General features: G+C 36.5%; 1 protein-coding gene across 2 annotated transcripts in view; it reads left to right on the forward strand.

Annotated features, from left to right (window-relative positions):
- LOC144967004 (potassium voltage-gated channel subfamily KQT member 1-like) overlaps nt 1-15,587 on the forward strand; it is a 150,397-nt gene that overhangs the window by 128,165 nt on the left and 6,645 nt on the right. The window contains exons 5-10 of one of the 2 annotated variants that reach the window (XM_078903729.1): nt 1,471-1,549; nt 2,737-2,772; nt 9,203-9,299; nt 10,285-10,413; nt 11,124-11,234; nt 11,529-11,624. In XM_078903729.1, coding sequence (XP_078759855.1) covers nt 1,471-1,549; nt 2,737-2,772; nt 9,203-9,299; nt 10,285-10,413; nt 11,124-11,234; nt 11,529-11,624 — 548 coding nt within the window. The remainder of the gene's footprint in view (nt 1-1,470; nt 1,550-2,736; nt 2,773-9,202; nt 9,300-10,284; nt 10,414-11,123; nt 11,235-11,528; nt 11,625-15,587) is intronic. The other variant, XM_078903730.1, reaches the window with a different exon arrangement.

Raw genomic sequence — 15,587 nt, forward strand, 5'->3', positions numbered from 1 at the left:
GTCAAACCGTAGCCATCGTTAACATATAGATAGTATGCGCTTGGCTAAGAAGATCATAACATTGCCATCCGGAAGTATAACTGACCAACACACAAAACTGTGTGTATCCGTGAACGTTTATAGTCAGGTTAATACAGTTCAGTGGGCATTACTCATAAACGCGGATGGCAAAAAAACAATAACAAAGACCTGAGTGACGTCATCTTCGAACTATCTATAGCCTGACACTAGAACCCTCAAAGACTGGCACTTTGACGCCATTTTTAGGTTTGTGTAGGGTCTAGTGAGTTGTCGTTAGTAGAGCTCAAGGAAACAAGTCATTTCATTGGTTGAACTATTGAATACAACTCACGATTTGTGGCAAAAGACTGGCATTTTGACGTCATTTTTTTGGTCAGTGTCAGGCCATGACTACGAAGGCCACGTACGGACAAACTCGGTTTCTTCTTGGTACAAAGCAGAGACCATGTGTCAATACTACCTCGCTCCTCCCCCCCACCCCCCCCCCCCCCACCCCTTATAACGTGAGCATTGTGGCTATCTGTTCCCAACAAACGACAACAAGCAACACACTGATTCTTACCAAAAAGCTTTGATTTCAAAAAGACACATCGGACATATCTAGCAATCTCTCTCACGAATCCGATGTTTATCACCAGTTCTATTTATTGCTTACAGACAGTAGAATGGTTTTAACCACTAAAAATGAAGCTAGTCAACCGCACAGTAACAGTGCTTTCTGAAAGAGATGAAGTGAGTAGGAAAGTGCCAGAAGACAATAGAGAATATTATACCTTTTTTTTTCGCGGCGGTGATGGGGGTTTGAACCCGCGACCTTACTGGTGGGACAACTCCGCCTGGCCGGTGAGAGGGTGACCGTACCGTATGAAACCCCGTCACTCTATTGTCTTCTGGCACTTTCCTACTCACTTCATCTCTTGTTGTTACCAACATAAAGTGCCTTCTCCACTCACTTTTCTGAATTACTTTCTGAAAAAAACGTTTTGATACTATCTCTGTCGCTTTTTTAATGCATGAGAATACCAATGATTTTAAGGGTCATAATTTTCTTTAAAAACCGCGCGCGATCATTGAATGAATAAAATCTGCCCAATAGAAATCGGATTTATAATTACAAAAACGAATCGATTATTGACCTTGTATTTGACACTATTTGGGTTTTGACTCCCCCTGGTGTTGCTTCTGTTACGTTTGTTTTTGTCTTTTTTTTTTTAGTGGGGGGGGGGGGGGGGGGGGGGTTAATAGTTTTGTTTGTTTGTTCGTGTTGTTTTTTGTTTTTGTTTTTTGCTGTGTTTGTTTTAGGTTCGGGATCCATTTATTCCTTTATAATGGTAGGGAAGGGATTGACATAAAAAAGCAATAATCATTTGTCATCGTATCAGTTATATTTTTATTTACAGCTGTATTTTCTTATTTTTTACCTTATCTCTTTCCTTGTCATTTCCACAGATCTCATCGTTGTCATCGCTTCCATTTGTGTATTTACTATCGGTTCGGAGGGACAAGTCTTCGCCACCTCTGCTATCAGGTCAGTAATAATGTTACAAACCTTCCTTTGTAAGTAAGTGCTGCCAATTTTTGATTTTTATCTCTGAGTCAAAAGGTACTTTGAATTAAAATGGGTTGCTTCGTAATCAATAGGGAATGAGATTAGCGGAAGAGTAGCGTCCCTTGATTTGACGTCACATAACTTTTCCGCCGGTGACGTCACAGACTATGGGTGACGTCCAATCAAGGGACGCTACTCTTCCGCTAATCTCATTCCCTATAAGCTTAGTTTTCGTTGCCGTGTGTCCTTTGTTCGTCTGTATTTTTTGTGCGTAATGTACATTTTCGTCTATGTTTGATCACATGTTTCTCTCTCTGATATTTTTCCGCATCTATCCTCTCTTCAGGTCAACTTTGTCTAGTTGCTAATTTCTATTATTTTTCGGTATATTTTCTCTCTTATTTTACCATATTTCTGTCTTTAAATTGATGTCAGCTTATATTTCGGTTTGTTGCAATAATATACCATCTAAATCTATGTCTCTTCCTCCACGATATCCAGGCAAGAACGATTCTATTTTTCTCCACACTTCGAGTTGCTTTCTGTTCATCCATCCGACTCACCTTCAGATTGTCTATCTGTATTCTACAGTTTCTCTGGATATCTCACCATGCAAGTCTCTCTGATACTCTTTTTGTCTTTTTACCAGTCCGTTTGTTGGATTGTCGTCGGTCACGTTCATCACCTCATCAGAGGTTTGTTCAAGTTTCAAGACATTTTGCTTGCCTATCTGAATGTCTGCCCTATTTTTTTCTTTCTCTTCCAAGCATCTTTTACTCTTATCTTTCATTTTTGTTATGGCGACTAGATTGAAAAGATTTTAGTAGACACTCCTGTCAATATACAATTCGTCTTTCTGTATTTAGATAGAACGGAGATGACGTCACTCTGGTCTTTGTTATTGTATTTTGCCATCCGCGTTTATGAGTACTTCTCACTAAACTGTATTAACCAGACTACAAACGTTTAAGGTTATACATAGCTTTGTGTGTTGGTCCGTTTTACTTCCGGATGGCAATGTTATGAGCTTCTTAGCCAAGTGCATACTATCTATATTATAGCTTCCTACGACCTGTTTTTAGACGGTATATTTATGCGGGCTCATTTTCCTGACTCTTTAGGCACGACTAACCTATTCTTCCATCCATTTCTGTTTCCACCCTTAGATCAAACGGTCAATTATTCGCCACTTCAGCATTCAGGTTAGTCTGTCTATCTGTGTGATCGTGTGTGTAATTGTCACTTGGTCCATCTCGTTGGTTCCATGTTTGTATCTATCTCATTTGTCCATTTGTTTATCATCAATAAAAGCACACAAAATTTGCTTTCAGTCTATTATTAATTTGGCTTGTTTGTATATCTGTCCATGGATTTGTCAAATTGTTTCGCTTTTATAACTACCTATAATTTGTATATTCATCATTGATAGCGGTACAAAAAAGGGCTCGAGCCGAGGTGCATAATGAAGCAGGTCTGATAACCCATTGCACTTATGGGCCTGTTTTAATATTGTATTGTAGATAAAGATAAAGGGAGTAAATCTGACTCATGAATGAACAACACATGTGTAGATTTACTCCCTTTATCTTTATCTCCATTTTATTGACTCATTTAGGCACCTCTAGTTATTAATATTGTATTGATGGGTGTTATTTTGCGGCCATTTCAGAGCATTTCCATTCAACAATTCGGGTTATCAGACCTGCTGCTAATAATAACATCTTGACTAGAGCCATAAGCTTTGACAGCGTAATCAATATTATGTACAACTATGAATGACAATCTTTCTATCCGCCATTATAATTAAATATTCAATTACTTGTGAGCTTAAATACGATTGTAAATTTAGTGTTACTCGGTCTATGTACATTTATTTCATTTACACATTAAACAAAACCGTGCTTTTATCATTAAACATACATCTCTATGTTCAACACCATCGTTGTATCTGATAAATCATATATTATTCGCACAGACGCCACGCAATTTTTATTTCACAAGGGTTTATCAGAGAGTGTAAATTTGTTGTTTTTCACTCATCGCACTTAGTATTGCAATCCTTTATAGGGAATGAGATTAGTGGAAGAGTAGCGTCCCGTGATTGGACGTCACCGGTGGAGAAGTTATTTGTAAACAAACCAACTACAAGCCAACTACAAGCCATCGCTCCAAATACAAAATTTATTATTCATATTTCTGTACAAAAATGCATATCATAATCAACGTTATGCATTTTTGTACAGAAATATAAATAATATTTGGAGCGCTTGGCTTGTAGTTTATTTACAAATAACTTCTCCACCGGTGACGTCCAATAAAGGGACGCTACTCTTCCGCTAATCTCATTCCCTATATGAGTACAGTGTTGCCACATCACACACACACCGCATCATTGATTAATCACAATACACGTTTTTACCACACCATACAAGTATAAAGTGTTTGAATACACGACATACTAAATAGTGTTTTGTTTACCTTTCCATATAGATAAATTGAGACCTGCCGCTAAATTAAATATTCCATTATTTTAACAAGCCGATCATTGGTAATGCTAAATACAGACCTGTCTACAAAAAAAAAAATTAAAAATTCTTAAATTTTAAGAGATAAAGATTATTATGGTCGATCTCGTTTACTTTAAAAATCAACATTTTAACCTCTGAACTTCTGAAATTGGAGGTAAATAAATTTTACGAATTTTTCGAAATATTAGGCAGGTCTGTAGATACGTGGCCTTCGTAAAGTTACAGCCTGACACTGACCATAAAAATGACGTCAGAATGCTAGTCTTTTGCCACAAAAGAAAACAAATCGTGAGTTGTATTCAATAGTTCAACCAATGAAATAACTTGTTTCCATGAGCTCTACTAACGACAACTCACTAGGCGGTGCAAAAACCAAATAATGACGTTAAACTGCCAGTCCTTTTGGATTTCAATGTCAGGTTATAACATAACTATGGCTACGCTAGAACCCTCTAGGACTTATAGTTTGACGTCATTTTTTAGGTTTGTGTAGCGTCTAGTGAGTTGTCGTTAGTAGAGCTCATGGAAACAAGTTATTTCATTGGTTGAACTATTGAATACAACTCACGATTTGTTTTCTTTTGTGGCAAAGGACTGGCATTTTGACGTCATTTTTTGGTCAGTATCAGGCCATAACTTTACGAAGGCCACGGTTCGAGTCCAAATGATAAGCTCAATGGTCTGGGTTCGAACCTAACATGCTCGCAATGATGGCTATCGTTACCAATTGAGCCCCTCAACCTACACCACAAACGGCTGAGGTTTAATCTAGGGGTGATTAAGAATAACCTTAAGGTCCCTTATAACTAAGTGTAATAATAAGTTAGTCAAGACAATAGTAACGCCCAATACAATAATAACAATTCTATACAAACGTTAAGATTGTTACAGGAAAAGATAGAGAGGATATTGTGGAAGGTAGAATGAAGATTGTGGATGATGTATGGTATTTTACAGCTTTTATATATTAATCCTGTATTTATTTAACGACAGGAAGAATGGCCCTAATTGAGTGGATCTAATTTATTTATTTATCTATTTATTTATTAATTTATGTTTAAAAAATTGAGCTTTTATATAGGGCAATATCCACTAAACGTGCTCAACCCTCTTTACAAGGGGTCCCTGACCAAAAGCCACATGTAACATGTAGGACGGAAGATGACGCTATTAGGCGATATTTCAATTAATTTTGGACAGAGACAATGCTGTTAACGGCCAGGTACTCATTTTACACCTGAATACGGTGAGAGAAAGTGAGTAAAGAGCCTTTTCCAAGGACTATGCGCCGAGCGCGAGGCTCGAACCCAGGACCTTCCGATCCGAAAGCGAGTGTCATATTACAAGACCACATAGCCGTTGTCAGCAAGTTCAAGGGTTCGTTCTGATTCTTCACGGATCTTCTCTAAAGCAACGACAGGTTCTTCTGTGGTTAGGACTGTTCTTTGCTGCCACAGACCTTCAATTAGAGTTTACAAAAAAAGGTTCAGAGCAAATTATAGTTTATCTTTCGCAAAAATGAAGAAAACTGTGTCTATGTTGAGTAGCCTACCCAATGATGTAAACTACACAATAAAACTCTGTAAATACGTAGTCTATATAATTAATCGTACGCCCCAATTGTTTTGCGTTTATTAAACGTTTATGATGTGAATATTAAATACATAACATCAAGGTTCTTACTTTCATTTCCTTTTCCATTCTTCAAATTCTTCTTTCATTCACTTTCCGTTATTTTCCTTTCTTCCGGTCTTCACCCCTTCACTCTCGACTTCTGTTTGCCAGATCCATTCAATATTTTCAACACTCCCCACCTCGACATACACAACCAAAAAGCACAAATAGGAAATAAAATCGAGATTATACAGCTAATAACCATAGTCAATAGACATGAGATTAGCGGAAAAGTAGCGTCCCTTGATTGGACGTCACCTTACAGAGAGAACGTCAAAATGGTTTTGTGCATGCGTCTCTCTCGTCCTCGCTTTCGGTGAAGTGTCTCATGCCGCACAACCAACATGACGTTCTCTCTCTAATAACTTTTCCGCTCGTGACTTCCAATCAAGGGACGCTACTCTTCCGCTAATCTCATTCCCTATCGTTTCGCCAACAGTTAAAATCAACAAACACTAGCGATTCAAACAATCAAAGTCTCATTCACATTCAAAGTATCGCGAGAGAAAAAAAAAAAAAAAAAAAAAGAGAGAGAGAGAGAGAGAGAGAGAGAGAGAGAGAGAGAGAGAGAGAGAGAGAGAGAGAGAGAGAGAGAGAGAGAGAGAGAGTACCTACGTCGAAACAGAAATGCCCAAACAATAATCTGATATTAACAGCACAAATTCGAATATGCTACAACTTTAGAAATAAAAAAAACAAACAACTACAGCACCGGCACTACAATACAGTAGGATCATAAATCAGTCTAGATTTTGGCCTTGACCTTTCGACCACTTCTTGTGGTGTAAGTAGCCGTGAGGTTTCTTTCCATTGGGCCAGTTGAAGCTGGTGTTTGCGCAGTATTATCAACGGGCGGTTTCTCAGTCTTCGAGGGTTCTTCAGCAATATCGAACTTTTCTAATCTATAGAGCCTCTAAAACCGGTGCTGGTTTTAAGGTCTACAGCCCGAATGGAACCATCTTTACCAGGAAATGTCTTTAAAATTAAAATTGAGCTTTTACATAGCGCAATATCCACTAAATGTGCTCAAAGCGCTTTACAAGGGGTCCTGACCAACAGCAACACGTAACACGTAAACGAGACATGACGCCTGTCAGGCGATATTACATTTTTTTCCGGACAGAGACAACGCTGTTAACGGCCAGGTACTCATTTTCACCTGAATACGGTGAGAGAGTGTGAGTAAAGAGCCTTTTCCAAGGACTCAACTATGCGCCGAGCGAGACTCGAACTCAGGATCCTCCGATCCGAAAGCGAGTGTCATACCACTTGACCACATAGCCGTCTTAGTAATCACCCCCAAAGGCCATCTTAGCCTTGGCTTCATTGACATTCCTTATGAGAACAACTCTGTTCCAATCTTCAAGTCAATGTATTGTTTTTTTACTCGGACAGGAGGGATATTTCTTTCATATAAATCTTCCCACGACTCCCAAACACTGTTATATCTGGTGGAAAGTATTTTGCGATAGACTAGCGTCCAATGAAAAGGGTATCAAGCAATTGCTATTGTCCATTTCATGCTATAAAAAAGGGGATAAACTCCGGATCCATGGACCGAATGGCTCTGAAGGACTTTTACATTTTGATGACAGTATTAGAACGCTATTATTATCACCATCATAATCATCATCATCATCACCATCATAATCATCATCATCATCATCATCATCATCATCATCATCATCATCATCATAATCATCATCATAATCATCATCATCATCATCATCATCATCATCATCATCATCATCATAATCATCATCATAATCATCATCATCATAATCATCATCATCATCATCATAATCATCATCATCATCATCATCATAATCATCATCATAATCATCATCATAATCATCATCATAATCATCATCATCACCATCATAATCATCATCATCATCATCATCATAATCATCATCATCATCATCATCATCATCATCATCATCATCATCATAATCATCATCATCATCATCATCATCATAATCATCATCATCATCATCATCATAATCATCATCATCATCATCATCATAATCATCATCATAATCATCATCATCACCATCATAATCATCATCATCATCATCATCATAATCATCATCATCATCATCATCATCATCATCATCATCATCATCATAATCACCATCATCATCATCATCATCATCATCATCATCATCATCATCATTATCGTCACCATCATCATCATTTTCAACATCTTCATCACCATCATCAGCATTTTCATCATCATCATCATTATCAACTTGATAATCACCACTCGTTTTGATACAGTATTGTGTCAAGCTATTAACGTTACGTTATTGACCGCATGGTGACAATGGGAGCATGTTCTATCTGTATTGTTGTGTCCTTGTGTAAGGCACTGCACTTGAGTGCTTGGCTAAAAACACCCGCGACTGTTCTGTCTGTTGTCCAAAAATGACTCTGTACTGATGGCTTGTTTTTGTATGAAATATTTCTTACGTGTCTTGTTGGTGAATCATTGTGCAGTTAATGTAACGTTATGAAACCGTAGCATTACTTGTGTATTTGCATATGGAACTCTCATAATTCATAATTGAACGTTGATGGATCTTTAAAAGAGAGAAAGAAAGTAGAGAGAGAGAGAGAGAGAGAGAGAGAGAGAGAGAGAGAGAGAGAGAGAGAGAGAGAGAGAGAGAATTTTTACGGTTCTAGCCTAATTTTCCCTGCGACAATGAAGAAAATATATATTTTTACGCAGTTATTTCCCTTGTTTAATATAGCTGTAATAGGTAAAATCTTAGGCCTTAAACCGATACGTTATGATTGATTGCCAGAGTGGTTCTATATCAGATGGGATTTTATGGATTTTGGTAACCTGTATGCCAATTCTCATGCTTTCAACCCGAATTTGCACGGTTTTAGCCTAATTCCCCCTACTACTCCAACCAAACAGGAATTTCTGTTCGTGATACCGTTTCACAATTATCAATCACCTTTCTCAATCTATTCTCGGTTCGAGTAAGCCAACCTTTAGCCGATGATCTGACTCTCATAGCTTCATCCATTTTGGATCATAAATAAAGAATTGACAATTTAAAAAAAAATAAAATCAATACTTGTCAATCTGCTCTTGTTTTCGACACCATCTAAATAATCGTACGCACCAATTTGTTTTGCGTTTATTTAAAGTTTATGATGTGTATCTATAGATCTATCTAGACGTCTAGCTATTAAATTAATAAAATCAATGTTCTTGCTTTCAATTCATTTTCTACCACTAAACAACTTTATTTTTATTCTAATCCTGGAAAGCTGATGAGAAGTCACATTCAGAGCGGAACATGTACGCAGATCTGACATCCAAACGTTCTTACAATATTATTATTACTACTAATAATAATGTTGTGATATTGTGATACGATAATTGACGCACCATAATTTTATCTATTTTCCACAGGGGTGTCCGGTTCCTTCAGATCCTTCGTATGTTACACGTAGATCGTCAGGGGGGAACCTGGAGGTTGCTGGGTTCTGTTATATATCTACATAGACAGGTGAGCCGTGGGGATAAATGTGACCCTTCGCCTCAAAACGGTATTAAGTCGGGATGGTTAAGATGTTGAAAAGTGAATTTATAGCCAGAAATATCAGACTTGTGTTGAGTTTGTATGTTTTATTCAGGAGAGTGGATACCATATTTTAGGGTGCTAATGCCAACAATTTACAATTTATATCTTTGACCACTTTAACATTTAATTCGGCTTTTAAGCATTTGGTTCGTTCCGACTTATACCGTTTCGAGACGATGGATCACAAATAGTTGGTGATAGTTTCTTTTTCCTGTGGATGGGATGGATGGTGATTATCACACAATACTGTTGTTGTGGGTTTGTAATTATGGTGTTGATTTTGGCAATTTTGGGGAATGCAGAGCTATCATTAGTCGTGGTTGAAGTGATTTTAACAGTTGGACAGGCTCTGGACCACAATTTGTTGGCCGTCATTGGTTTCTCTTTCTCTTTTTTCTGTTATACAGAAAGCGGATAGCACCAATTTTAAATGTACCAAAGTCTGATGGTGCAGATTTACTTATTTACTCATTCATTCATTCATTCATCTATCCATTCTTTTAATCATTTATCCATTCATTCCTTCATTTCTTCAATTATTCAAACAATTTAAAAAAATTGAGCTTTATATAGCGCAATATACACTAAATGTGCTCAAAGCCCTTTACAGGTGGTCCCTGGTCAACAGCAATATTTAACATGTAGGATGGGACATGACGCCTGTTAGGCGATATTACAATTATTCGGACAAAGACAACGCTATTAAGGGCCAGGTACTCATTTTAACCTGAGTACGGTGAGAGAATGTGAGTAAAGATCCTTTTCCAAGGACTCAACTATGCGCCGAGCGCGAGGCTCGATCCAGGACCTTCCGATCCGAAAGCGAGTGTCATACCACTAGACCACATAGCCGCACAATACGTTGACAGTTCTATGATGATATGTTGTTGTCCCACCTTTCCACCCCCAGGAACTCATCACAACCCTGTACATAGGATTCCTCGGCCTCATCTTCTCCTCCTACTTCGTTTATCTTGCTGAGAGAGAGGATGGGCGGAAGGACTTTTCTAGCTATGCAGACGCCCTTTGGTGGGGAGTGGTAGGTACACTTTAACTCACTCAATCCTAACACCGACTATATCCGTAGTTTACCCAGGGTTACTTTTACCCCATACCTATTTATTACATGTTTATGAGATAAATTATAGGCGTAGTATCAAAGCTAATGTTTTCAGTTTTTACATGTTAATGATAGTTGAATAAAACTATCTATGTACATGCTCATTTTTTTAATACATTTTTTTTCCAATTGTGAAAAGTAGCATCTATAGGATTGAGTGAGTTAATATCTTTCCCTCCTTATTGTCATTCTCCCTTGCGCATACATCACGATAAGCCATTCATCTTTCTTTTATACAACCATCAATTAATCAAAACAGTAAAATTATTTGAGAACTCTAAGTAGGCTTGAAGATGTATTTTAAAGGGATTCATTGTGCTTGCAGCACTTTTAGGTCATTTCAGCGCCAGTAAAAAGGACGATGGTTGAGGAAATGTTGAAGATCTGATGTTAAAAACACCAAATTTTGTTCTTGATCTTTTTTCAGAAATTTTCGTTTGGTCATTACATGATCTTAACGTGTAAATTTCAAATTTACACATGACCACGTGATCTGTGATATATATATATATATATATATATATATATATATATATATATATATATATATATATATATATATATACAAATATATATATATATATATATTATATATATATATTATATGTATATATATTTATAATTTTCAGATAACAGTCATGACTATTGGATACGGAGACAAGGTACCCAAGACGTGGTTGGGTAAAATCGTGGCCTCCTGCTTCGCTGTATTCGCCATCTCCTTCTTCGCCTTACCCGCTGTAAGTTTTTCAACTGGCTGTGACTTCATCACAGACAATATTTTTATAGTTTTAACATTTTGAACAAGTTAAGGTCATCTTATTGGCAGCGTGGCTCATCGGTACGGTGTTTGCTTTGTACCCGAAAGGTACCGAGTTTGAAAACCCGCTGTGATGTGTGGGCTTGAGCAAGCCCCCCTATCTCAATTTGCAATCACATCTTGTATCAATGTCTCTGAGATTCAGCTATATAAATGAATTGCTATGAACCATTTATCTTCTACTTTAATCCATCAGTTACTTGTCACTTTTCAGGGTATTCTTGGATCTGGTTTTGCTTTAAAAGTCCAGCAAAAACAGCGACAGAAACATTTCAACCGGCAGATCCCAGCTGCCGCAACTTTAATACAAGTAAGTTGTACTGGTTTGTAAATGTTGACCAGTAAAATGCATGACATCGGAAACAATGTAAAAGCATAATTTATCAGAGACGTATGTATGATTATTATCGTTGTTGCTACCATGATTTTTTTTGTCATTAATATTTCATTGTACTATGAACTTTGTACATTTATGATTCATTTCGATTTTACATTGCCGTATTGATACATTTTTCCTGATATTCAAAGTTGTGTAAAACTGTCTGTGAATGATACAATTCCAGCTATATGAGATTCTGTAATTATAAACTATTGTATAAGGCATTTAAAGGATAATTCCTATTAAGCCTGCAGTAAGATAAGATAAGATAAGATAAGATAAGATAAGATATGATAGGATAAGATAAGATAAGTATGCCTCTCCCTGCTCGGGTCGGATAATGAATAATGGTGGCTTGTTTTCAAAGTTTCCTTTTATTTTTTTTACAAAGAAAAAAAAATCATCTCATTTCTGGTGTCTTGAATCGTTATCTATCAACTTGTTTTGATTGTTTGTTTGTATCAATTTAACAACACAGAGGTATGGCCTATCTCAATTTATCAATTTAATATATAAAGTGTTGCTATTGGTTCTTGGTTGTATATTTTTACATTTTTGTGCATTTGCATTATTATATATGTATACATTATCGCCATAGATTTTTTTTAAAAATTAAAAAATTGAGCTTTATACAGTGCAATATCCACTAATGTGCTCAAAGCGCTTTACAAGGGGTCCCTGGTCAACAGCAACAATTAACATGTAGGACGGGACATGACGCCTGTTAGGCGATATTAAAATTTTTCGGACAAAGACAACGCTGTTACGGCCAGGTACTCATTTTACACCTGAGTACGGTGAGAGAATGTGAGTGAAAGCCTTTTCCAAGGACTCAACTATGCGCCGAGCGCGAGGCTCGAACCCAAAACCTTCTGATCCGAAAACGAGTGCCATACGACTAGACCACATAGCCGCACAACATAGATTCACAACTTTGTGTTTATACATGTTTATGCATACCACGTCGGTAAACGAATTTCCATTTTTATGGATGAATAAAGTATTTATTATAGCACTTCCAATGAACATGGAACTTATTATCAGCTCCTTGAAAAGAAAAACACGTAGATTCACTTAGATAAAGGGCAGAACGGGAGTAAACTATAACAAAATGTACTAAGTATCCAAAAATAAAAACTATCGCCACACCTTTGCTGATATTAGAATACACAGGGTGTCAAAAAACTATCCTTGATATCCATGACTTATTATTCTCTAACCATTATATATATATATATATATATATATATATATATATATATATATATATATATATATATATATATATATATATAATATATATATATATATATAATTTTAATATTTACCACAATGTTGGAGTCAGTCCGACTCCAACATTGTGGTAAATATTAAAATAATAATTCGCTCCATTGCTACATGCCGAGCACTATCCGTACCATATTTGTATCAAACACGATTATATATATATATATATATATATATATATATATATATATATATATATATATATATATATATATATATATATATAATATATATAAAATTACATCTGGTTTCCCCATCTTTCAGGAAAAAGCCATACATTTATGCCCATCAGCCATTTCATAGACCCGCATTACATTACCAAATTTAACACAATCAACATAAGCTTAACTCACTCAATCCTAGAGACTTTTGCTACTTTTCAAAATGTATTAAAATTGAACATGTGCAAAGACAGTTTTATTCAAATACCATAAACATCTAAAAAACAAAAACATTAAATTTGATATTACGCTATATAATTAGTCTCATAAAAATGTAATAAATAGGCATGGAGTAAAAGTAACCCGGGTAAACTACGGATATAGTCGGTGTTAGGATTGAGTGAGTTAATAGACCTCATTTTTGTCTCCTTCTATTTCGGAACAGCAACAGTTCGAAACAAAATCCCTTGGTCGACGAGAATGTAATCAATCTTTATATGTATCCCAGCAAATTTAGATTATCCTATTTTTTAAAGAGTTGTTTTCCTTTAATGGTCTAACTAGGTTGTGAAAGGTTGTTGAGCTATCTTTGACAATTATATTTTCATGCCATCACATAAAACAACAAGATTTGTGTCGTACTTTTGTCGTTACGAAATAGGGAATGAGGTTAGCGGAAGAGTAGCGTCCCTTGATTGGACGTCACCCATAGTCTGTGACGTCACAGGCGGAAAAGTTATTAGAGAGAGAACGTCGTGTTGGTTGTGCGCATGCGTCTCTCGTCCTCGCTTCCGCACAACCAACATGACGTTCTCTCTCTAATAACTTTCCCGCCGGTGACGCCACAGACTATGGATGACGTCCAATCAAGGGACGCTACTCTTCCGCTAATCTCATTCCCTATAGATGATGAGAAAAATGATGTCTTTTCTAAGTTCGGGTTGATGTACGGCAAAAAAAAAAAAAAAATTAATTTAAAAATTGTTACACTACAAGCAACGGAGAAAATTTCAAGATTCATAAAAAGGAAATTAAAATTCAAATATTTTATTTTAAAATTGCAAAGCTTTAAGCAATGTAAACAGTCTTAATGAAATTTTTTTTAGCAATTAAAAATATCTCTTGGAAACCAACACGATTTATTTATTTATTTATTTATTTATTCATTCAATTCCGTTTCTTTCCCTTTGTCTCAGTATGGGCAATGAATAAATATCTCTTTGTGCTAATTTTGGAGTAATCGCTTGTGTATTCTATGTCAAATTTATTACACATGAATAAAGGATTGCTCAATCAATATTCGTATATGTGTGTGTGTCTGTGTGTATGTGTGTGTATGTGTGTGTGTGTGTCAGACAGAAGCCAGTCAGAGACCAGACTGAAGCCATATTATAGAAAGCAGTGAAAGGAATAGCAATGGAATTGTGTTACATAGATATAGATATAAGGCCTTTCTTATAGAGATGCTTGTGACATTGTTTTATCCTCTCCCAACGTGTAACCCACGAACCAATAGGCTTGCTTGTGAGATTGCCAGAGATACTTGTCAAACGTATAGATAGTATGCAGATGACGTCACTCAGGACTTTGTTATTGTTTTTTGACATCCGCATTTATGAGTAGTTCTCACTAAACTGTATTAACCCGACTATAAACTTTCATGGTTGCACACTGTTTTGTGTGTTCGTCCGTTTTACTTCCGGATGGCAATGTTATGAGCTTCTGAGCCAAGCGCATACTATCTATAATATAGATAGTATGCAGATGACGTCACTCAGGCCTTTGTTATTGTTTTTGCCATCCGCGTTTGTGAGTTGTTCTCACTAAACTGCATTAACCAGACTATAAACGTTCATGGTTACACAGAGTTTGTGTGTTGGTCCGTTATACTTCCGGATGGCAATGTTGTGAACTCCTTGGCCAAGCGCATTCTATCTATAATTTTGATTCGATGAAAAAAAGGAGAAAAAAATGTGTATGGGATCCTCCTTTTTAAAATAAATAGGTTGACTTTTCATCGTGATTCACAGTCAATGTGAGACTATTATGTATTGATATATACCGTTACCATTGCTTTGTCAATGAAGTAGATAGATATAGATAGAATGAAGTTGACGTCAATCGAGCCTATGTTATTGTTTTTTGCCATCCACGTTAATGAGTAATTCTCACTGAACTGTATTAACCCGACTATAAACGTTCATGGATACACACAGTTTTGTGTGTTGGTCCGTTATACTTCCGGATGGCAATGTTATGAGCTTCTTAGCCAAACGCATACTATCTATAGCCTGACACTGAAACCCAAAAAGACTGGCATTCTGACGTCATTATTTGGTCAGTATCAGGCCATAACATGGCTACGAGCAAATGCACCTAAATATACGGTAAGTGTTTAAGGTGCAGTTTAAGAATACAAAATAATAGGAAGGTTGGTCATGGATAC

Source organism: Berghia stephanieae, chromosome 3 (assembly GCF_034508935.2).
Source record: "Berghia stephanieae isolate SIO BIC M18660-M18661 chromosome 3, UCSD_Bste_1.3, whole genome shotgun sequence".
Lineage (NCBI taxonomy): Eukaryota > Metazoa > Mollusca > Gastropoda > Nudibranchia > Aeolidiidae > Berghia > Berghia stephanieae.